This window comes from Microtus ochrogaster, chromosome 1, assembly GCF_000317375.1.
Source record: "Microtus ochrogaster isolate Prairie Vole_2 chromosome 1, MicOch1.0, whole genome shotgun sequence".
Classification (NCBI taxonomy): Eukaryota; Metazoa; Chordata; class Mammalia; order Rodentia; family Cricetidae; genus Microtus; species Microtus ochrogaster.
This window is the reverse complement of record NC_022009.1, coordinates 38541627-38564613: the sequence shown is the minus strand read 5'-3', so window position 1 is coordinate 38564613 and position 22987 is coordinate 38541627. Positions and strand designations below refer to the sequence as shown.

Below are 22987 nucleotides of genomic sequence, written 5' to 3'. Positions count from 1 at the left end.
ATACTCAATATATTTTGTAGATTCTTTTTAGACAATTATTGGCTTTAAGATTGTCTTATAATTTTATTACAGTTTTAAGTTTGTTTCTACCACTTATCATTATACTTATCAAACTGTTAAGATCAGTCTATTTGTCACTTGCCTGTTAGCTTTTCCCAACAGGAGTTTTACATACCAGTGATACCTATGCTCAGACATCTGTTGTATGTGATAATCTAAATCTTTCCCTACATGTCTCATGGTTCTAGTGATATATACCATTTTAGAGAGAATTGAGTAGTCCATATTTATTATTTTGGTTTATGTGTATGAGTGTTTTGCCAATGTGTATGTATATGTACTGTGTGCATGCTTGGTGTTTGAAGAGGCTTGAAGAGGGTACTGGATACCCCAGGCTGAAGTAACAGATGATTGTGAGCTGGGAATTGAACATAGCTTCTCTGAAAGAACAACCAGTGCTCTTAAGCTATATCTCTAGCCCCCGCTCTGTATTTTTTGTTGTGTGATTCAAATAAGAATGCTCAGTGTATCTTGCCAGCCCCAAAATTAGTTTTTAAAATAAAGATATGACATTAATGCCCTTTAGAGCCAGAAGTTCCTTGAAGAGGCCACAGCCCTAAGGGGAGGAGGATTAAGAATTCATCATTTATGACGATTGTTTATTTGCTGTTATAGGAATATGAAGTTTTTTCCCCATTGTTTGTATTTTGCCTATTTGCTTTAAGGCAGGGCCTTATTTAGTCTTGGCTCTTTTTATATTTACTAAGTAACTAAGGATAGCTTTGAACTTTTTTTTCAGATTTATCTATTTATTATGTATACAATGTTTCTGCTTGCATGTATCCCTGTAGACCAGAAGAGGACACCAGATCTCATTATGTATAGTTGTGAGCCACCATGTGGTTGGTGGGAATTGAACTCAGGTCCTCTGTAAGAGCAGCCAGTGCTCTTACCCTCTGAGCCATCTCTCCAGCACCCAATGGCTTTGAACTTCTGATTCTTCAACTCCCACCTCCTAAGTGCTTAGATTATAGCATGTACCAGCACACCTGCTATTTTTGTGATGCTGAGAATAGAACTACGGCTGTGTGCATGTCAGGCAACAACTCTACCAACTGAACCGTATTCTTGGCTTCATTTGTGAAAATTGGTAACAAATGAGATTGTGCTTGTAATTTTGGTTTGTCTATTTTGATCATCCTGATAGCCTTCAAGTTTGATGAGTTCAGAAACTAGTAACTAGCCTGTGAGTAATAAAGTTGTAAATATATAACTCATACTAGTTCTTCTGACCCTTAAGCCCAGGAATTTGGGCACCATGGGAGAAGGAAAGGGGACAATGTAAGAATCAGTTTGAGCCGGGCGGTGGTGGCGCACGCCTTTAATCCCAGCACTCAGGCGGCAGAGGCAGGCGGATCTCTGTGAGTTCGAGGCCAGCCTGGTCTACAAGAGCTAGTTCCAGGACAGGAACCAAAAAGCTACAGAGAAACCCTGTCTTGAAAATCAAAAAAAAAAAAAAAAGAACCAGTTTGACAGGGCTCAAATAGTGGCCCAAGTAGGCAGACTAAGGTAATTACTGAAGCATTAGCTTGAAACCGTATCTGTTACAAGTCTAGTTGCTTACTAAACCAGGAAACTACTTGGGTTGTTGGCCCAGACGAAAAGTTTAATGGTTGTTGGGCGCAGGGACTTCAGTAGGTTCCTGCTCAACCGACTCCAGATTCTGGAGTCCAGAGCACTTAGTCAGAAGACAAAGGCTTCTCTTGTGTTTCAGCCATTCTTTTCTAAACAGGCTGCTTTCCTGTATGGGTCACTGGAGGTTTTTGGCTTCCTAGCACTAGAGCTTTCCCAGTTTTATGTGTTTTTTGGTTGGTTTTGTTGTTGTTTTGTTTTCTTTTGTTTTTTGGGGTGTTTGTTTGTTTGTTTGTTTGTTTTTGAAGTAAATTTCTCTGTGTAGCCCTGGCTCTTGTGGAACTCACTTTGTAGACCAGATTGGCCTTGAACTCAGAGAGCCACTTGTCTCTACCTCCCTATTGCCGGGATCAAAGGTGTGCACCACCACCATCCAGCATTGTGTAGGTGTTAATGGAGGGGAGAAGCCACCTTCCAGTAGAAAACCCAGAAAAGGCTTCCTGAACCTTTTCTCTCTGCTTGGGTTTCAGCATAAGACTTTCTTTCAGGTTAGGAGCTAGTGGCACAGAAAGCAGAGCCTGTTGAGAATGCTTTCTGGATGCAGGGTCGAGCAATAATGTCTACAAAAAAAGAGAAAGGGTCACACTAGCACAATCACCACTGTCCTGCCACAGGCAGGAGCTGAGCTGTCATTGTCTAGGTTCTAGGATAACTCCAGAATGCTCGCTCTGCAGCCTTTTCTGTTCTTACCTGTTTGCTGAGCCCAGTCACTAGCCTTCTCAGCAATGCTAGAGACTAACACAAGCCTCAGATAAGTCCCTTTTCTTCTTAAAGTACCTGGAATTATTCTGATTGCTACTCAAAAAAAAGCCTGATTGATGTCAGTGCTTATACTAAAAACAAAATTAACATATAAAATTAAGATTTCCAAATAGATTATTGAATTGGAAGAAACCAGAAAGAAAGGCAAGTGTTTTACAGCACCCATGGCATGCACTGGACAGTGAACAGAAGTAAAAGTGTACTACCATTGACTTTTTTCCTTTGTGAAGAAAAATCTGCATTTTAGTAGCATAATGTCTTACAATCCCAGATATACTGCTGTCTTATCGGGACCAAAAATAAATTTTTAACCTTTGGAAGATGAAATTTATGTATAATTTATGTTTTAAAATGGACTGTATACTATATTTGCCATATTTTTAGTCATTATGAATATGATCTTATTTTATTGAATTAAAAATCTTAACAAGCCTCCCAAAAATAGTGACCTAATTTTTTAACCCTTAACTTGACCAGCTTCCAAGAGTATGTGCCTGGAATCATCGAAAAAGGCAGACTCACTGTCCTCACCCATTTTTTTCTCTTTCCATTCTTTCCATTGTCCTGCATACTGGCACTTTTCCTTTTGTCAGAGGTCAGTGACGCTGACAGTTCATTTTACTTGTTTGTAATTGTACCCTCTTCAGCAGATGAGAGTCTGACTGTAATTCTAAAAGAATGATGAACAAAGCTGAAGACCACTTTCAGCAGATCAGAGCAGTCAGTCAAGCATGAGGCATAAAGAACTACTTTTAGTTTAATGAGTTCAAGTGACTGAGATGATGCATATCTAATCAAGGAGCACTAGCATTTATAAACAGTTTTACTGAAAGTTTGGGTAGAGTTCTGAAATAGAACATTTGCTTACATATCTTACTTTAAAGCTTAATTTGTTTGTATAGACTATAGATTTCCCTCTATTCCTCTGGTGTTACCTTTGCCTAGGGTACTTTTGTCTCTTATTATTAAATCTCCAGATACTGCCTTATCCTTTAAGAACAAACTCAAATGCTTTGTGTCTGTTTTATATTAGCCATTCCAAGTTTAAAAGTATTTTTCTCTTTTCTAAGAATTTTCAAGCATTTGTTTTTGTTAGGTATTTTCATCTTTTAACTTGGCTCTGGTTATACCTGTGTACTGTCTCATTTCCTCTTGTCATATAGTTTATGTTTCCTAAAGAGAGAATCAAAGTCTTTTTTTTTAAATATTTATTTATTTATTATGTATACAATAGTCTGTCTATGTGTATGCCTGCAGGCCAGAAGAGGGCACCAGACCCTATTACAGATGGTTGTGAGCCACCATGTGGTTGCTGGGACTTGAACTCAGGACCTCTAAGAAGAGAGGCAAAGCTCTTAACCTCTGAGCCATCTCTCCAGCCCTCAAAGTCTTGATAGTATTCAAATCACCCCCAAGAACCTAGAATAGTACTTTGTTCTTGGTAGACTCTTCAGTGTGTACTATGAATTATTCTTCTTAATTTGTTTTATTATTTTTTATGTATGTGTAAGTAAGTACATACACATTTATACTGTATATGCCTGGTGACCACAGAGATCAGAAGAGGGTGTTGGGTTGCAGCAGATACTCTTAACCACTGAACCATTGTTCCAGCCTCTAAATTATTCTGTTTTCTTTGGATTTCTAAATTTTTCATTGGTATTGGCATTTTGCCTTTATGTGTATTTGCACTGTGTACATGCTATGCCCACAGAGGCCAGAAGAGAGGATAGTATCTTCTGGAATAGGAGTTAGAAGAGGTTGTGAGATGCCAAATGGGTGCTGGGAAGAAAAACTGAGTCATCTCTCTCTAGCCTCTGGATAATGTTTTCTTATGAAAGGGGAGCTGAACAGTGAGTTTAGGATGTGTGGTTCAGTGATAAATGCTTGCTTGCTTAGCATGCCCAAGGAAGGCCTTGGAACTTGTAAACAAAATGAAAGCACTTAAGCCTAGTGTAAAAGATAAAAAGGAAGTATTATTTAGAAAAGTAGCTTAATATGTACTCTAAAGAGTGAGATTATCATCTAGCTCATCAGTTTAAGAAACATGTCAAATTGATCATCTATTCACTTGATAGCTCACTGATATGGAAGAATATTATTTTAACTTAAAATATCATTGAAGTCATCATCTGAACCCAAAAAGTTTAATCCAGCAGCAAACTTTCTCTATACAGTTCCAGTGGCCTGGAACTCTTAATTAGACCAAGCTAGCTTCTTTTCTTTTAAAATAATTTTATTTTATGTGCATTGGTGTTTTACCTGAGTTATGTAAGGGTGTCAGATTCCCTAGAACAGGAATTACAGACAGTTGTAAGCTGCCATGTGGTTCCTGGGAATTGAACCTTTGGAAGAGCAAGTCAGTGCTCTTAACCACTAAGCCATCTCTCTAGTTCCCCAAGCTAACTGAACTCAGAGATCTACCTGCTTCTGCCTCCTGAGTGTTGGAATTAAAGGTGTGTGCCACATGTTGGACTCCTAAGAGCAAACTTAACCTTTTGATCTAATTTATAATGAAGATCAAATAACTATGTTTCTAAAATTCAGCAATAAATTATTTACAGCGATGACAGTTACTCACATTTATATTCAGTTATATAACTAAATGGCCCCATAATTTGGAAATTCTCATTCTAAATTGTCTTTATTTATTAAGGAAAATAAAATTGTAAGCAGTTGTCAATACTTATTTGTTTTATATTGAAAATGGAATGTTTATTTTCCCTTATTTGTATACTTAAAGACAGTAATGAATATTATAGCTTATTATGCAACATTTTTATTATAAATGTGTACCTAACACTATGGCCGTAACAAGTATTTCTAAAATATGTACAGTTCATTTGCTGCAGAACCTGTTGAATCTACTTAAAGTCATACAATGCTTAATTAGAAATCCTTTTTGGGGGCTGGAGAGATGTCTCAGAGGTTAAGAGCACTGACTGCTCTTCCAAAGGTCCTGAGTTCAATTCCCAGCAACCACATGGTGGCTCACAACCATCTGTAATAATATCTGGTGGCCTCTTCTGGCCTGCAAGTATACATGCAAGCAGAACACTGTATATGTAATAAGTAAATAAATCTTTAAAAAAAAAAATCCTTTTTTCTTTCCTTTTTCTTTTTTCTTTTTGTGATTGAGTAATTGGTTTTGTTTTGTTTATTTTGTTTGTTTGTTTTTGAGACAAGGTTTCTCTGTGTAGCCTTGGCTGTCCTAGAACTCACTCTGTAGACAGGCTGGCCTCAAACTCAGAGATCTTCTTGCCTCTGCCTCTCAAGTGTTGGGATTAAAGGTGTGTACCACCACTGCCAGTATATAATAATAAAGCTCTAAGGATTGGTGCAGGAATGAAATAGCAACAGACTGATAGATAATGTAGAGTCTCATTTTGCCTTGATTTGTTGAGCAATCTATTCACTATACTTTTTGCATATTACTATTTATATTTCAAAGTGAAACATAAAAATTAAAAATGTCAAGTTGCCAGAACTTTTGGTGTTAGTCATAAAATAAAGAACATATACTGTTTTCAAATCTCAGGTTAACATTTAATGACACTGTTGTTATTCAAGATTATAACAGGAGAAAGATCATCTTTGGATGCCCAGGTATACCTAGCTTCATGACAGCACTGGCTATAAGTTGTTTCACTTAGTCTTTAAAACCCTGTGACAATTGTGCAGGTTGAGTAATAAGTAAACAGTGTCTGATGCAGAGTTTTGTAAACATGAACTTTGGATTTAGACCTAGGTTCCAATCCTAACTCTGCACTAACAAAAATACTATATGTGAATGTCTCCAAGTGTGTTTATAGAACTGCTAAAATATTCGGTGACTAAAGGCTGGCCAGAAACATGGCTTCAGCCGTTTTTCCAGTACAATGATATGGTTCTAGTCTCACTAAATAGGTCTCCATGAAGGAGATGACTTTGATATATCAAGAATTTAAGGACCGAGGAGATAGTTCAGCTGGTAAATGTTTCTGTACAAGCATTACGTCCTGAGTTTGATTCCAGAATCCAGGTAAAAAGCTGGGCGTGTTGGTATGCATTTGCAATCCCAGCGCTGGAAAGGGAGAACCGGGCAGATCCCATGGCCCAGTAGCCAGCCATGTAAGCTCCAGGTTATTGAAAGTCCCTTTCTTGAGAACAAGATAGATGTACTCAAGAAACACTACCCAAAATTGTCTTCTGGCCTTTGCATGTACATGTATATAATTCTTATATAGTTCATGCTTAGTGTTCATGTATGTGTGCTATGTTTTTACAAGTTCGTGTTTGAAGGTAAAATATATCTAAACTACTTCCAGAAGCTGGGCAGTGGTGATGGCAAGCCTTTAATCCCAGCACTTGAGAGGCAGAAGTAGGCAGATCTCTGAGTTTGAGGCCAGCCTATTCTACAAAGCTAGTTCTAGGAAAGCTCAGAGATACATGATGTCTCAAAAAATTAAAAAATAAAATTAGTACCAGGAAACAGAATACATTTACACACTTAAATGTCTTTGTTATCAAAGACATGTTATCAAACATACTCCTCTTTAACTATAATAATTAAACCTTTCCCAATGATTTGGTATAAAATTAGGCTTACACTGTCAGTGTCCTTCCTGAATTGAATCTTGCATCAAAAACAATGCTAATTTTGTTTTGTTTTTTGAGACCGGGTTTCTCTGTATAACAGCCCTAACTGTCCTGGAACTAGCCCTGTAGGCCAGGATGTCCTCATACTCAAAAAGATCCACCTGCCTCTGTCTCCCAAGTGCTGGAATTAAAGGCATGCGCCACCATCGCCCTGCAACAATGCTGACTTTTTAAAAACTATCTTTGACTAGAATTCCAAGAAACGCATAGATCTTACTGTTTTCTAAATATATTGGCATTTGAATTCATATCTTACTATGAGAGGTTCAGAAAATGCCCTAAGTATTACACACTGTGTAATTAGTGTGTTCTTTACTCCTATTAATTTAAAACTAAGTAAATAGTGCGAGAGAGAGATGGCTCAGGGGGGGTAGCACCTGCTACCAAGCCCAAACCTGAGTTCAGTCCCGGGGACCCACATGGTAGAAGGAGAGAACTTAACTCCTTCAAACTGTCCTCTGACCTCCTCACACATGCCTAGACATACACACAAAATAAAATTTTTAAAGAAGAAATAAACTAGGTAGAGGTTTTGTTGGTTTGTAGTTGTGAGTAGTAAAAATAGTAAGCATTCAGAGGCTGGAGAGATGGCTCAGTGCTTAAGAGCATTTGCTGTTCTTGCAGAGGACTTAGGTTTCATTCCCAGCATCCACATGGAGGCTCATCACTATCCACAACCCCATGTTCAAGGGACCTAACACCCCCTTCTGACCTCCACAGGCACCATGCATATATATGCAGGCAAACACTCATACATAAAATAATAAATCTTTAAAAGATTAGTTTAAAAAAAAACCAGCTTAGATCAAAAGAATGGAGGTATTAAGGGCAAAGTAATTGAGGCTCATCCAGGCTGCCAGAGTGTTTGCTGAGGTGCTCAGAAACTTACTAGGACAAGTAGACACTGTAGGTAACACTTAGTTGTCCCCATTTTTTTTCATATTGGCACTTTTTAAATCCTTCCTTAAATGTGGGTGTGACCTTTAAAGGCATAAATGATGCAATATCATTCTTAGAGGACTTCATCTTGATAGCAATCATTTCCACACTTCTTGCTGAATTTGAAGAAATAAGCTGTAATGTGGTAAGTAAGGTAGCCTCACCAAAGAATCATGTGGCAAGTATTGAATGTATTCCCCAGCCATTAGTTAGCAAGAAGCTGGGTCCATAGACATGTAACCACAAGAAACTAATTCTGCCAACATTCTTGAATGAGATGGGAGGCAGATGATCCCCATTGAGCTTTCAGACAGAATAAAAGCCCAGCTGACTCTCTTCTTTCATGCTTAATGAAGTCCTGGCTAGAACCAGATCATTATGCCAGACTCACAGTCTACAGCGCGTATGAGAAGATAAATGTATGTTGTTTTAACCCAGTAACTTGTGGTAGTTTGTTTTATAGCAATAGAATAATACATTATTTAACCACTTGATGTTATTTTCTTAAGTCAGAACTGTTGAACGCAAACAGTTTCTTAGGTTTTAATAATTAGGAGGGAATTGAAATTTGATGAAACACAAATACTTCTTTGTAAAGCAAGTTTGATTTTTTTTTTTTTTTTTTTTTTTTGTGGTTTTTCGAGACAGGGTTTCTCTGTGGTTTTGGAGCCTGTCCTGGAACTAGCTCTTGTAGACCAGGCTGGTCTCGAACTCACAGAGATCCGCCTGCCTCTGCCTCCCGAGTGCTGGGATTAAAGGCGTGCGCCACCACTGCCCGGCTTTGATTTCTTACTAGGAGATTAGGTTGAGCTATATGAAGCACTCTGGGTGACAAATTTATAATATTGGTGGATTTCAGGCTACTAGAATTGGGAGTATTCTAAGGATTCTTTTTTAACAAGCCATTTTTTGAAGCTGTGCATTCTTGCGCTTTCAACAACTGGCTGTATGCACACATTCTTCTCTATTCCTGGAATGCAGCTTCTTCCTGTTTTCCAAAAAATGTGTACTTTGAATTTTTCCTCAATTGGAAAGTCATCCCTTGCCATTCTCACCCTCTCCCCGATTGAGAATTCAGGTATTCCCCTTGTGGACCATATAGTCTTTTGTCTACTCCTGACATAGCATTGCTGTATGCAGTAGAGCTCACATCTGTGTCTATTTCTTTTTTTTTTTTTTTTGGTTTTTCGAGACAGAGTTTCTCTGTGGCTTTGGAGCCTGTCCTGGAACTAGCTCTGTAGACCAGGCTGATCTCGAACTCACAGAGATCCACCTGCCTCTGCCTCCCGAGTGCTGGGATTAAAGGCGTGCACCACCATCGCCCGGCCTTTGTCTATTTCTTATAGAAAATTGCTAGCCTCTTGAGATCAAGCATTAAAGAGTTGATCACACTGTGTCTAGGATAGAGTTTGGCATACATCTGAACAAGTGAATTTTTTAAAATGAAATTCTGAAAAGGTAACCTGTAATCCAAAGCTAGATGATGCACTCATTTGACCAAAATCCAAGAGATGAATAAAATTTAAATTGTTTATTGGTGTTATGAGACAGAGTGTCACAGGTAGCCCAGGCTTGCTTTGAACTTGAACTCACAGTAGGTTTTCTGTCTAACCTTCCTAGTTCTAGGATTTATAGGCATGAGCAACCTGTCTGACTATAAATATTACTTGTAGAACTGTATAAACACAGCAGGTATGAGGAGGGGAGGGAGACAGACATAGAGATATAAAAGTTGGTAAAGGTTAGAAAACAGCTTTGTAGAATTGATTCTCTCCTTCTGCCTTATGTCACACCCCTGGGAATTGAACTCATATCATCAGGCTGATGTGGAGAGTACCTTTACCTGTTGAATCATCTCTCCAGTCCCTTAAATCCTGTGTCTACTATGTCTTAATCTAAGTTTCCTCTGTAAACTGGGTCCTAAAATAAAGACTTGCTAGTAGTTTATTCTGGGGAGTTCTTGCAGAGAATAGGAATATGTGATTAGAAAGGGTTAAGTGGAATGAGAGAGCCAATATAATTAAGTGTTCTGATGTGATAACTGCTAGAACCCTCTGAGGAGCAGAAGGGATGGAATACTATTCAGAATTGTCCAAAGGGAAGAAAGGGGGACATTTATCCTCCACCATCCCTGTTGGAAAAGCGTTTCTTGTGGTTTGCATATGTATAGGCATCTAGCAAATTCCTGGAGGTGGCCACTCCAGAATACCATTATTTCTATAGCAGAAAGCAATATGTACAAAGTTGTAGCTGGAGCAAGTTCTGGTAATCTAGACTTTTAAAACTGGCTCACTGTAGTAGAAGGCTGAGACAATGTGAGGTAGGCACAAGGTTGCTAAATTCAGTTTCTGAGATGCAGATCAGTTTGTGTGGTTGGTTAAACTCAATCCATCATAGTCGGTCTGGTGACATGGCCTCTACAAAAGATTTGGGTTTGGGAAAGATGATAGAATTACTCAGAGTCAAGCTACCAAAACTGAATGGGAGCTCTACTCATTTTTATTATCAGAACTAAGTTTTACACGGTTCTGGGGAAGCTGAGGAAACAAAATAATAAAAGGAACAATAATAGGATCCAAATGGGTTGTGAATTGGAGAAGCCAAACCCAGCCAGCTTCGGAAGTACAGCTGTGAGGACAGACTCAGGAACCACTGCCATGCATACATTTAGTAGTGTCCATGATGCCCATAATGGCAACAGAGTTGAAATTAGGGTAGAGCAGGCAAGAAGCAAGCACAAGCATGTACTCATGGGCCTATTTTTATCCACCTTTCCTTGTACCTTGCTGAGGTGACTTTTAAAGAACATTGACTGCTACTTCTTTCTGCCTTCCAAGCTGCTTGCTCCTCCTTTGCTAACTGGGAACTGTACTGGGATGGAGACTGAGGGAAATAGTTCAAGCTTACTCTAAATGAAATACCAAAAATCAGTGCAGCCTCTTCCCTCACCTATTCTAGATTTACTTTTTTTCCAGATTGCCAATACTTAAGCAGATCTAGGGAGGCTACCAGGTGAGGTAACCCAGCCTTCATCACAGAGGTATTGAGCTCTTTCTCTTTAGTTGTTATCATTGCTAGGTCTTGTTATTACCAGACAATGAAGCATCAGAAGATGCCCCAGTGAATCCTTTGGGTTCTGCATGAGCTCTTTTCCTGATCTAACACTCCCAAGAATCTACATCTACAGGTAGATTTGCCAGTGTAAGTTGGCAACTCTTGCTTTTGTTTTTCTTTCTTTTTAACTCTTAGTGATTCTTTGTGAATTTCACTTCATGTACCCCAATCCTACTAATCTCCCTGTCCCTCCATATCTGCCCTCCACCATTGCAACCTCTCCCATACTGCCCCAGTGAGGGGTAGGGCCAACTCTCCCAGACTCACACCCTCAGGGCCACACCAATGCCAACAGAGCCAGCTCTACTTGCTGCCCTGGCAGGGTCGGGGGAACACTCTCCCAAATGCTGCAACCAGGGATGGGGAGGTGTTGTTTGTCTTTACATATCCACTGACTGCATTCCAAAACAGAAACTGTATTTTCCTACTTGGACTGTGTGCTATAAACCTGATTCAGATTAGTGATTACAAGGTGGTGAGGAGAGGCAGCAGAACTTGATGAGAACCATCAAGGACTTAAACAGATATAGTCAGAGTCTTGGGGGTAAGGGGAAGCTGCTTGATTCTAATGTGGAGTTGGAGGAGTTCCTTTTTTTTTTTTTTTTTTTGGTTTTTCAAGACAGGGTTTCGCTGGGAAGAGTTCCTTCTAACAGCCTCCTAGAATATGGGGTTGAATCTTGGGGCTTAACAGGCTTGATTCTTCGATACAAATACCCCTGCTCTAGGTTTAATTGTCTTAGATGACTGTGGGGATTTCCTTTTTAGTTGAGAGCCTTAGCCAAGCTTAATCTTAAGGTATACAGTCTACATTTGCAGCTGCGGGAAACAGGATTTTTTTTTTTTTTTAAAGGATACTGACCTGGAAATCTTCAGACTTTTAAAGATTAAATGTCTGCATTTGAGAATTGGCTGATTTGAGCCCTTGGTTTGTCCTTTCTTCCTTTCATCCTCCCTTCCTTCCTTTTATTGTCATGGCTTTTGTAACTTAGTTAAAGCCAGCCAGCACCAGGGTCTTAAACTTCTCATTTGAGTGTCACCCCTTGCTACTAAGCTATTTCACTCTCCCATTTCTGCTTCTGTTCATCTGTTTTTGATGGAAACTGATAATGTCGAACACGCAGCATGACATTCTCAACTCCCCACTTACATGTGGGGTGATGGCCTTTTGATATCCATCCATAGTTCTAGAATTTCACTCCAAGAACTGTGGTTTTCTAAGGGTATTTTTGTTACCAGCTGTTCTTGTCTGGGAATCTCCCATTTCCCACAGCCCTTGCCAAAAGCCTAGCTCAAATGATTGCACACAGGATGTTCATTTGGTAAATATTCCCCAAGAACAGGAAGGAGTGACACTGAGAAGGCAGGAGGGCAGTATAAGAGTTTAGACTCTTAAAAATTGTCCTACAGAGGAAGAGTAGAGAAACATACATCACCACCACCACCCCAGTTCTTAACACACTGCAGAGTTTAAAGACTGGGAGTTTACACCAGAGGCACAGGGTAGCTTGTCTTCTAGCCTTGTAACATGAGGGCACTGCTCATTGGGGTTTCTGTCCCGCCCAGTACCCCACAGCCGGCAAGCCCCAAAGAAAATCACAGAGAGGTCTCCATAAGATTATAAACTGATTGGCCCATTAGCTCAAGTCTTCTTATTAGCTCTTGTAGCTTATATTAACCCGCTGAAAAAGATACTGAGCCACAGTGGGGCAGATCACATCCTGCTTCTTGGTGGTCTGGGCTGGACTGAGAAAAATGGGCTTCCTACTTCCCAGCATTCTCCTGTTCTCATTGTCCCGCCTCTACTTCCTATCTGGTTGACCCACCTACACTTCCTGCCTGGCCAATCAACATTTTATTAAAATACATGATTGACAGAATACTGACAATTCTCCCATACCATAACCTGCATATTCTTATTTTTTTTTTTGCCTTGGCCTTGGAATTCTTTTTAAATTTTCTTTTGAAAATAGTTAAATATGGGTGATGTGATAGTGTTCCACAGACCTTTCCACAATGTGCTGTTTGTGGATTGAAATACTTGGGGAATACAGAAAGTAGGAAAGAAACTTCAGGAGTTGATATTGGGAATATATTGGAATATAAGGTGACACTGGTGGGAATAGAAGAGAAAGAGGCTAATAAAAAGTATTTTGAAGGAACATTGGAACATATGGACTATATAGTGAGGTCAGAATGTCCTTGACCATGCTTTGCACATTTCTTCAGCATGTTTGTGTGTTCTGATGTCACAAGCATATCTCGTGATCGTCTCAGTGGTACTTATAAGGATTTTTTCTTTTAAGTTTTTCCTTGGGAATTTTATACATGTATGCATTGAAATATGATCATATATGCCTCCCATTTGCTCCCCTCTTAACTCCTCCTACATCCCTCCCAATAGTTCACCCTCACAATTTCTTTCCTTTTTTTTTTTTTAACAGCCCACTAAGTTCAGTCAGTGCAGCCAGTATGTATAGGGTGTGGGGCCTCCCACTGTAACATGGGAACCTATCAGCGGACACATCCTCTAAAAGTGTAATTCTCTTTCAAAGATGTTGTTTTAATATTTAGATTAGATTAATGAATTTTGGGCTTGCTCCGTTACTATTTTCTAAAATGAAGTGGCTTAGGTATATTCTGACCTTGGTTCCTGTTCAGTGTAATGATTCTTTTTACTCTATCCCTAACTTGCTAAGCCAGTCTCTCTCTCTCTACTTTTACTTTTCTAAAAGGGTCTTTGAACAGAGAAGAGAGAATTTGTGGTTGTAATAATTTTTTGTTAGGGAGCCATAATCTCTTCTTTTAACATCCAGCTGGTTGTTGGGGTTTGTCCTTAGAGCAGTAATATAATAGTCAGGTCTTTTTTCTCTACCTGGTAAAGGCCCACTGGGCATGTAACAACATGTCTTACATTTCTGCTTAGGTTTCTCTTGTGTAAGTTGTATAACGTGTTTGCCAAGAGCTTTTCCCTCTTCTACTCCATTTCCAGTCTTAGCAGTCTGCAGCTTGATCGGTGCACATCTAAAATATGGGGCTCAAAGCAACACAGGAGAGCAGTGCAGCATTAGGCACTGTTGAGAACTAAAACCCAGGAGTGCTTCAGTTTTCTAAAACCATACCACATTTTGTTTTCATGTAGCTAAAATACCCAGATACTGCTCTATATTAAGCTAGTTCACCTCTGTCATCCACTGTGCAGCTGATTTTCATCATTCTAAAGTGTAGAAATTCCTCATTCAATTGAATTTTGACTGATCTTTATAGCCAGTTGTGATTTTACTATATAGCATCTTGGTAACTGTGCTTTCCAGATTCAATCATCTAGAGATTTTTGAATCATGCTTTTCGTATTTTTATCTAAGCTCATGAGCAACATGGCAAAAACAGGCTCACTCCTATCCCCTCCTCTGATTGGTGCTGCTTAAAAGCACTGTTCTGTTTTTAAGAGGTGCAGATAAGCACCTCTTATCTGCAAGGATCTCACTTGTGTACCTTAACACACTTTACTGCCTACCATGTGCAGAAGGTGTTGTAAAGACAAACTGAAGACAGCATCCCTGTTTATGGTGCTAGCAGCATCATGAATAGTTTGATAAATCTTAGTGGAAATCATGTGGCACATTTATTTATGATGTATCCCCTCATCTGGTATTGTATCAGAAAAAGAGAGAAGAGGTAAATAGATGCCATATGATCTTGTATCACCTGAATATGGGACTAACTCCCACATTCAATTAGAACTTTCAACTCTGAAAGTCTCTAGACTTCATTGATAGTCTTTGATCTGTATTTTGTAAGGCTCTAAGTGCAGCACAGTATATATATAGCCATATTTTTTGTTACTGTCAGTGGTGGTATGGGTTTTGTTGTTGTTTTAATTTTAACTTTTTTATTTTTATTTATATTTTATATATGAGTACTCTGCATGCCAGAAGAGGGCATCATTCTTTTATAATGTCATGACTACTTTTTGTTTTATAGTAAACAATGAAAAGTTTTTATTCAATTTTAGTCATATCCCTTCCACAATTTTTGTCACTTATTGGTGGGGAGAGGGGGTGAGACAGGGTCTTTCTCTCTCTCTCTTTCTCTCTCTCTTTTTTTCTCTCTCTCTTTTTCCCCTCTGGCATGCCTGAAATTCACAATGTGAACCAGGCTGAGGTCTGTAGTCAGAGGCTGCTCATTTGTTTCCCGGTTGCCCAGACCCGAAATAATCACACAGAAACTATATTATTTGCAGTACTGTTTGATCAATAGCTTAAGTGTATTGCTGGCTAGCTCTTGTATCTTAAATTAACCCATTCCTATTAATCTGTATATCTCCACATGGTCGTGGCTTACTGGTAAGGTTGTGTCAGGCTTCTGTCTCCTACAGGGGCTCCATGGCTTCTTGATTCCGCCTCCTCTCTCTTCCTCTATCTGCTTTGAATTCCCACCTTGCCCTAAGCCACTGCTAGGCCACTGGCTGAAACAGCTTTATTCATTAATCAATAAAAGCAACACGTAGACAGAAAGATTTCCCACACCAGAGATCCTTCTGTTTCTGCCACCCAAATGCTGGAATTAAAGGTGTATGCTGCCTATCATGCCTGGTCCTATATCTTTATATTGATTTTTCCTAAGGAGAATAACTGACTATTTTCAGGGTTTTTGGTTTTTTTGTTTTGTTTTGGTTTTTTTCTTCTTTGAGGTTTTAAAATGCTATAGTTGCTTTTTCTGGGTTTTTATTTGTTTGTTTTGGTTTATTTCACTTATTTCTTTTTCAGTTTACCATAATTTAATTCAAAAGAATACCAAACATGTGTTTTACCTGTTTTCATCTTGTGTTCAGTCAATCAAATGTCATCCATGTCCTTCCTTTGTCATCCATGTCTTTCTGACATCTGTCTTTGCAGTCTGCTCTTCTTCCCTTTTGATCCAGTGACTCCACTGTACTAGCTTATTCAGTTACTGAATTTTACACAAGTATGTTTTCTTCAGTAGTCTTTCTCTGTAGAGCTGTCTCTGTAGAGCATCATTTTTCCTATAGATGTCATATCTGTTGTTATCTTATCCGAGCAAGTCTTGATTACCATGAGATTTTTATCTCCTTGAATTTTGTTACTACTGCCACTTTTTAAGTCTGTGTAGCCTGCCACACTAATGTTCAATAAGTAATATTTGTGATTAATCTTAAGAAATATTTGCCTTCTCTTTTAGGCTGTGAGGATATCATTGCTGAGAGCATCTCATTAGATACCTTAATTGCCATCCTCAAGTGGAGCTCACATCCATATGGCTCCAAGTGGGTACACCGACAAGCTTTACATTTCCTTTGTGAGGAATTATCCCAGGTCATGACTTCGGATGTTTTTTATGAACTCAGTAAAGACCATCTGCTTACTGCTATCCAGTCTGACTACCTACAGGTAATCATTTATACATCTCTCAAATTCATTGTCATTCCACATGCACAAAGAAATTCATCTGCACTCGTTATTCTTAAGGGATGGGGCAGAGAGAAACAGACTTTGCTTAGTGAATTCCTGCTCCATATTTATGTACAAAAAGCCTTCTGGCTCATTGAACCTTCATGCACACTGCTCTCATGACTCAATTCTGTGAACAAGCCCAGGACTTAAGCAGCTGTGCTATAAAGAGGACAGGCCAGGGGCAGGAGAGATGGCTCAGCAGTTAAGAGCATTGCCTGCTATTCCAAAGGTCCTGAGTTCAGTTCCCAGCAACCACATGGTGGCTCACAACCATCTGTAATGAAGTCGGGTGCACCAAATAAATAAATATTTAAAAAAAAAAAAAAAGAGGACAGGCCAGGTCAGGAACACAGTCTGAAAGTGAATGTCTTACCTTCCAGATGTTATTTAATATAATAATTTCCTCTGGTAGAATATCAGATACTTAAATTGTAGGCCATAGGTTAAGCAGCACAAAGCAAGAGTGAAATTTCATTTTTGATCTGTTCAACTCATCATAAAAACTCAGAGTGTAGAGCCGGGCGGTGGTGGCCCACGCCTTTAATCCCAGCACTCGGGAGGCAGAGGCAAGTGGATCTCTGTGAGTTCGAGGCCAGCCTGGTCTACAAGAGCTGGTTCCAGGACAGGAACCAAAAGCTACAGAGAAACCCTGTCTCAAAAAAAAAAAAAAAAAAAAAGGCTCAGAGTGTACATGTTCTGCTAAAGCATAATTGTGTTTTCTGTTGTATTTTCATCCAGAAGTAATTTTCAGTCAATTCTTATGTCTTTGGCTTACTAGTTAATCTAGTGTGTAATTTAATAATAGATTTTAAATATTGCAAAAAGTTTTGTAAGGTAATGTGCTTTTAAATTGTTTTACATTTAGTTATTTTTATGCTAAATGCTGTATGACAGCTTTTAATGCTGTAAGCTATAAACCCTTTGAGCCATTTGTTTCTTTGTTTGTATACCAAATAAACTATAAAATGGTATCATCATAGTTAGAAAATATTAAGTTTAAAAAAAATGAAAACAAGTAAATTGTCCATTGTGCTTCTTCAACATTGCTTTGTTCACAGTAATAAATACTGGAACACTTGGTCTTCGTTTGTAGAAGATCTTTGTTCATTAACTTTGTCTTACTGTCCTGGTCAGTTCATGTCTATTGGAGTTAGGATTTGTCAGTGCTGTCAGATTGTTGTATTCAGCTATGCATCTCTTCATAACAAACAAAGCATTTTGGAGAACAGCCTCTATGTGCCATAAAATTTTAAATAAAATACGAAATAAGAGGTGCATTGCTACTTCACAAATTGTCCTGCAAGGTCCACTCCTTAACCCACAAAATGCCTTATAGAGATTATAGACTGACTGGACAATGCGTCATTTTTGCTTTACCTGTCATTGGAGAAAATATGTTCATCTTCATCTTATCCCAGAAACACTAGCAGTATGAAAGCCTTATATAAAGATAAAATAAATTTAAAAGTAGGAAATATACATAATAAAGAAAAACAATGGAATGAAAAAGATTGAAATTACCCAGTAAAATAATGCTGTCTAGAGCATTCACTGTTTATAGACAACAGGACTGACTCTTAAATTTCACACTGCTGATATAGAGAGAGACATGGGGTAAGATGTGCTCCACATGTACATTATGACCTAGGAAAAGCCATTAGTGGAACTAAACATTTTTATAATCTTATTAGAATAAATAATAATCAATTTTTATTCTAGGCAAGTGAACAAGATATCCTTAAGTATCTGATTAAATGGGGCGAGCATCAATTGATGAAAAGAATAGCAGACAGAGGTAAGTTCAGAAAGTATGCTTGCACCAGTCAGGATTCTGTATGGTTTCAACATTCCCAGCAACTTACTGGGGCACATGCATCAGTCTTGGCAACACACTGTGACTGAAGGAAGTAGAGGATTTTACCGTCAGTAAAATACTTTAGTGGAGTTGAGGGGCAGTTGATAAATATATCAATTTTTTCAAAAAATTTATTCTTCAGGGGCTGGAGAGATGGCTCAGTGGTTAAGAGCATTGTCTGCTCTTCCAAAGATCATGAGTTCAGTTCTTGGCAACCACATGGTGGCTCACAACCATCTATAATGAAGTCTGCTGCCCTCTTCTGGTCTGCAGATATACACACAGACAGAATATTGTATACTGTATACATAATAAATAAATAAATATTAAAAAAATTTATTCTCCAATTGTAAAAGGTTATTTTATTACACTTTATGTCTGTGATAGAGTATGTTAAGTGATTCATGGAATGCTAGAATAAAAAATGTCATGTAGTGATTAAGGTGTCAGAAAGAAACATTGTTGAAGGTGTTCTGGAATTGATGATAGGTATACAATGTAAATATGCTTTTTTAAAATGATTAAAATGATGAATTTGTGTTGTATAAATTTTACTTCAACTAATAAAAATTCTAAGGTTTGGCATGGTGGCACACACCTTTAATCCCAGCTCTTGGGACATTAAGGTAGGCAAATCTCTGTGGAATCTAGGCCAGCTCGGTCTATGAAGTGAGTTCCTAATCAGCCAAAGCTATTATATAGTAAGACCCTGTCTCAAAACGCCTAAAAAGGGTAGAGGGACTAAGGGTGTAGCTCAGTGGCATAGCACTTATTTAGTATGTGTGGGGCCCTAGTATTAGGGACATTTAGCATCACAAAGTGTTGCAAGGGGCCGCTTGTTCATTCTGGCTGCCCGGCTAGCTTAGCCCCAAAATAACCACACAGAAACTGTATGAATTAAATCACTGCTTGGCCCATTAGTTCTAGTTTCTTATTGGCTAATTCTTACATCTTAACCCATTTTTAATTAATCTCTGTATCACCAAGTGGCAGTAATATTCCCAGCATTTGTCTCCAGCGGATCCATGAAGTCTCTGACTCTGCTTTCTTCCTCCCAGAATGCCATTTAGTTTTCCCCACCTACCTAAGTTCTGCTCTATTAACAGTCCCAAAGCAGTTTCTTTATTAACCAACAAAAGCAACACAAAGACAGAAAGACCTCCTACACACCAACAAAGCTGGGTTTTTTTTCTGTTTAGTTTGTTTTGAATAAGATTACCTCCAACTGAGGTTTAATTTTTATTACATTTTTTATTGTGTCCATGTACGTTCACATATTCAATACACAGCACAGTACATGTCCAGAAATCAGAGTACAACTTGTAAGAATAGGTTCTGTCTTTTGACCAGAGATTTATTCGGGTTCTTATACATGGTGGCAGGTGCCTTTACTTACTAAGCCATCTTGTTGACCCTAAAACAGAATTCTATACTGGTCTTTTATATTAGATCACCCATCTCTCACCTGTTAACCTTCCTCTCATATAGTACTGTATTCCTCTACATACTGAACCCAGATCAATAAGCTTTGGTTTAGGAAGGTTAAATATATTTCCCACATTTCCTGTCATCTTTCAGTATTTTATTTATTTTGAGGCAGGCTCTCATGTATCCCAAGCCTGTATAAACAGGGATGACTTTGAACTTCTCTTCCTCTTAAATTTTTAGATTTATGTGTGTTTGCCTGTACACATGTATGTGTACCATGTACATGCCTAGTGCTGAAAGAGGTCAGAAGAAAGCATCAGATCTCCTAGAACTGGGATTACAGATGGATGTTAGCATCCATATGGGTGCTGGGAACCAAACCTGGATCCTCCCCAAAAGCAGTTAAGTTCTCTTAACTGCTGAGACCTAAGCAGTAGGGGAAAAGGCAGTTTTCCAATTTTTCTCCTAATTTACTTTTCTGTGACCTTCAAAAGCCTTCAGCATTTCTCAGATTTGAAAAACCACTATACGGGCGGTGGTGGCGCACGCCTTTAATCCCAGCACTTGGGAGGCAGAGGCAGGTGGATCTCTGTGAGTTCGAGACCAGCCTGGTCTACAAGAGCTAGTTCCAGGACAGGCTCCAAAACCACAGAGAAACCCTGTCTCGAAAAACCAAAAAAAAAAAAAAGAAAAAGAAAAACCACTATAAAACTACAAAATGGTTGTGATTAAAATAGAAAAATTTCTGAATTCCAACATACAGTCTATTCTCATTTATAGATTCTGTGTTTGCGAGTTTATCAATTTATTTGTAACCTCAAGTCTTTATTCACACACTTTCAGTGTTATTTGTGGACATGCACAGAGTGGCAAGACAAGTGTTTTGAGTGACCAAGAATTAAATTCTTGGGGTGGGAGAGATGGCTCAGTGGTTAAGAGCACTGGCTACTACTCTTCCAGAGGTCCTGAGTTCAATTCCCAGCAACCAACCACAACCATCTGTAATGAGGTCTGGCGCCCTCTTCTGACGTGTAGTCATACATGGAGGCAGAATGTTGTATACATAATAAATAATAAAATAAATAAATAAATAAATAAATAAATAAATAGATTCTCAGGCCAGGCATGGTAGCTCACACCTTTAACCCAGCATTAGGGAGGCAGGGGCAGGTGAAGCTTATGAGTTCAAGGCCAGCCTGGTCTACATAGTGAGTTCCAGGACAGCCAGGACTATGTAGAAGAGACCCTGTCTAAAACACAAAACACACACACAAATTCTCAGCCTGAAGATGAATTGAGACACTGATACTTTGCCTTATTTTCAGATCTACTATGAATACCTGTTCTTTTCATGGTCCAACTAATATGTTGGGGGTGGTGTTTTTGTTATGTTTTGTTTTTTGTGGTGATTTTTTTAAAGATTTATTTTGTGTGTATAAGTACTTTGCCTGCATCTTTCTATGTGCACTAGGTTTATGCCTACAAATGGTTTTAAGCCAGTACTCCAACCCCAGTCCTCTGCAAGACCAGCAAGTACTCTTAGCCACTGAGCTGTAGCTCCAGCCCCTCTTAATGTGTTTTTACCTTTCTGTCTGTTCATTCGTGATCTCAGTTAAATATGGCTGCCAAGTAAGTACTAAAGTGTCTCAAATTTTGAAATGCAAGAAGACTGGGATGTCCTTATGGAGAAAATAGGGTATGTTTGATAAATTTCATTGAGGCATAAGTTACAATGCTGTTAGCCATGAGTTCAATGTTAATGAATAAATATGTATTAAGGTGCTTTTAAACAGAAGCACACTAAGTTATGTCTTGATGAGTTGGCAAAATGATTATGCCCAGAGGCCAACAGAAACTAACCTCTAGGATCAGTAGCTAATTCATTGTTAATTGTGAACAACGTAGCGACATAACTACCAAACCTCAACTGCCTAATTACATTAGGCCATTGGTCTCCTTGTTGATAGCAATTAATAATGAGGAAAGGTTGGTTGTGATGAAAGATTATATTTATTTGGGCAGGTAGTGATAATCCTTCATGGATAAAATTTTCTTTAAAGTAGTTTTGGGAGCTAGAGAGGTGGCTCAGTGGTTAAGAGCCCTTGCATCTCTTCCAAAGGACCTGGGTTCAGTTCCCAACACCTACATGGTGGCTCGCCACAATCTGTAACTCCATTCCCAGGGGATTCAACACTTTCTTCAGTCCTCCGAGGACACCAGGCTCACAAGTGGTTTTTATGCAGGCAAAAAACAAAACTAAGTAAATGAAATGCATTTTAGGCAAGGTTATAATATGTTTCTCTTGCAAAAATAAGAAAGGCATCGGGAGGCAGAGGCAGGCGGATCTCTGAGTTTGAGGCCAGCCTGGTCTACAAGAGCTAGTTCCAGGACAGGCTCCAAAGCTACAGAGAAACCCTGTCTCAAAAGAAGAAGAAGAATAAGAAAGGCAAATTAGCTATTCTTCTTTAGTCACATTTGTATATAGATGGTTCTGCCCTTGCTTGAAGGTTTTGTGTAAGACTTTATCCAGTACTGTAACAAGTTTTTTTCTGTTCTGCCATCTAACTCCCAAATAATGACACAGAGACTTCTTATTAATTGTGAAAGATTGACGTATAGCTAGGCTTGTTCCACTAGCCTGTATAACCTAAACTAACCTGCTTTTATTAATAGATGTTTTGCCTTGTGGCTTTTTATCTTTCTTTCATTCTATATGTCCAACTCATTCTGTGTCTCCTTGGCATGTCCTCTGTGCCTTGATTATCCCTACTATTTCCTGGAAGTCCTGCCTATATGTCCTGCCTAGCTACTGGCCATTGAGTTTTTTGTTACAACAATTGTAGTGATACATAAATAAATCTTAAAAAGAAGATCCTTTAAAAAAATAATTGTAAGCCAGAGATAATTGATAGTAAAGGACTTGCCTTGAATACAAGGTCCTAGATTTATCTTCAACATCACAAACATACAAATTCTTTTCTTTTTTTTTTTAATATTTATTTATTATGCATACAATATTGTCTGTCCAGAAGAGGGCACCAGACCTCATTACAGATGGTTGTGAGCCACCATGTGGTTGCTGGGAATT

The 22987-nt window shown here is 38.7% G+C and overlaps 1 protein-coding gene across 4 annotated transcripts in view; it reads left to right on the top strand.

Annotated features, from left to right (window-relative positions):
- Positions 1-22987, top strand: part of Btbd7 (BTB domain containing 7) — an 81934-nt gene that overhangs the window by 31154 nt on the left and 27793 nt on the right. For 3 of the 4 annotated variants that reach the window (XM_005343483.3, XM_026780817.1, XM_026780821.1), the window contains exons 4-5: positions 16345-16553; positions 18336-18411. In XM_005343483.3, coding sequence (XP_005343540.1) covers positions 16345-16553; positions 18336-18411 — 285 coding nt within the window. Of the gene's footprint in view, positions 1-16344; positions 16554-18335; positions 18412-22987 lie in introns of those variants that run through there. The other variant, XR_003377163.1, reaches the window with a different exon arrangement.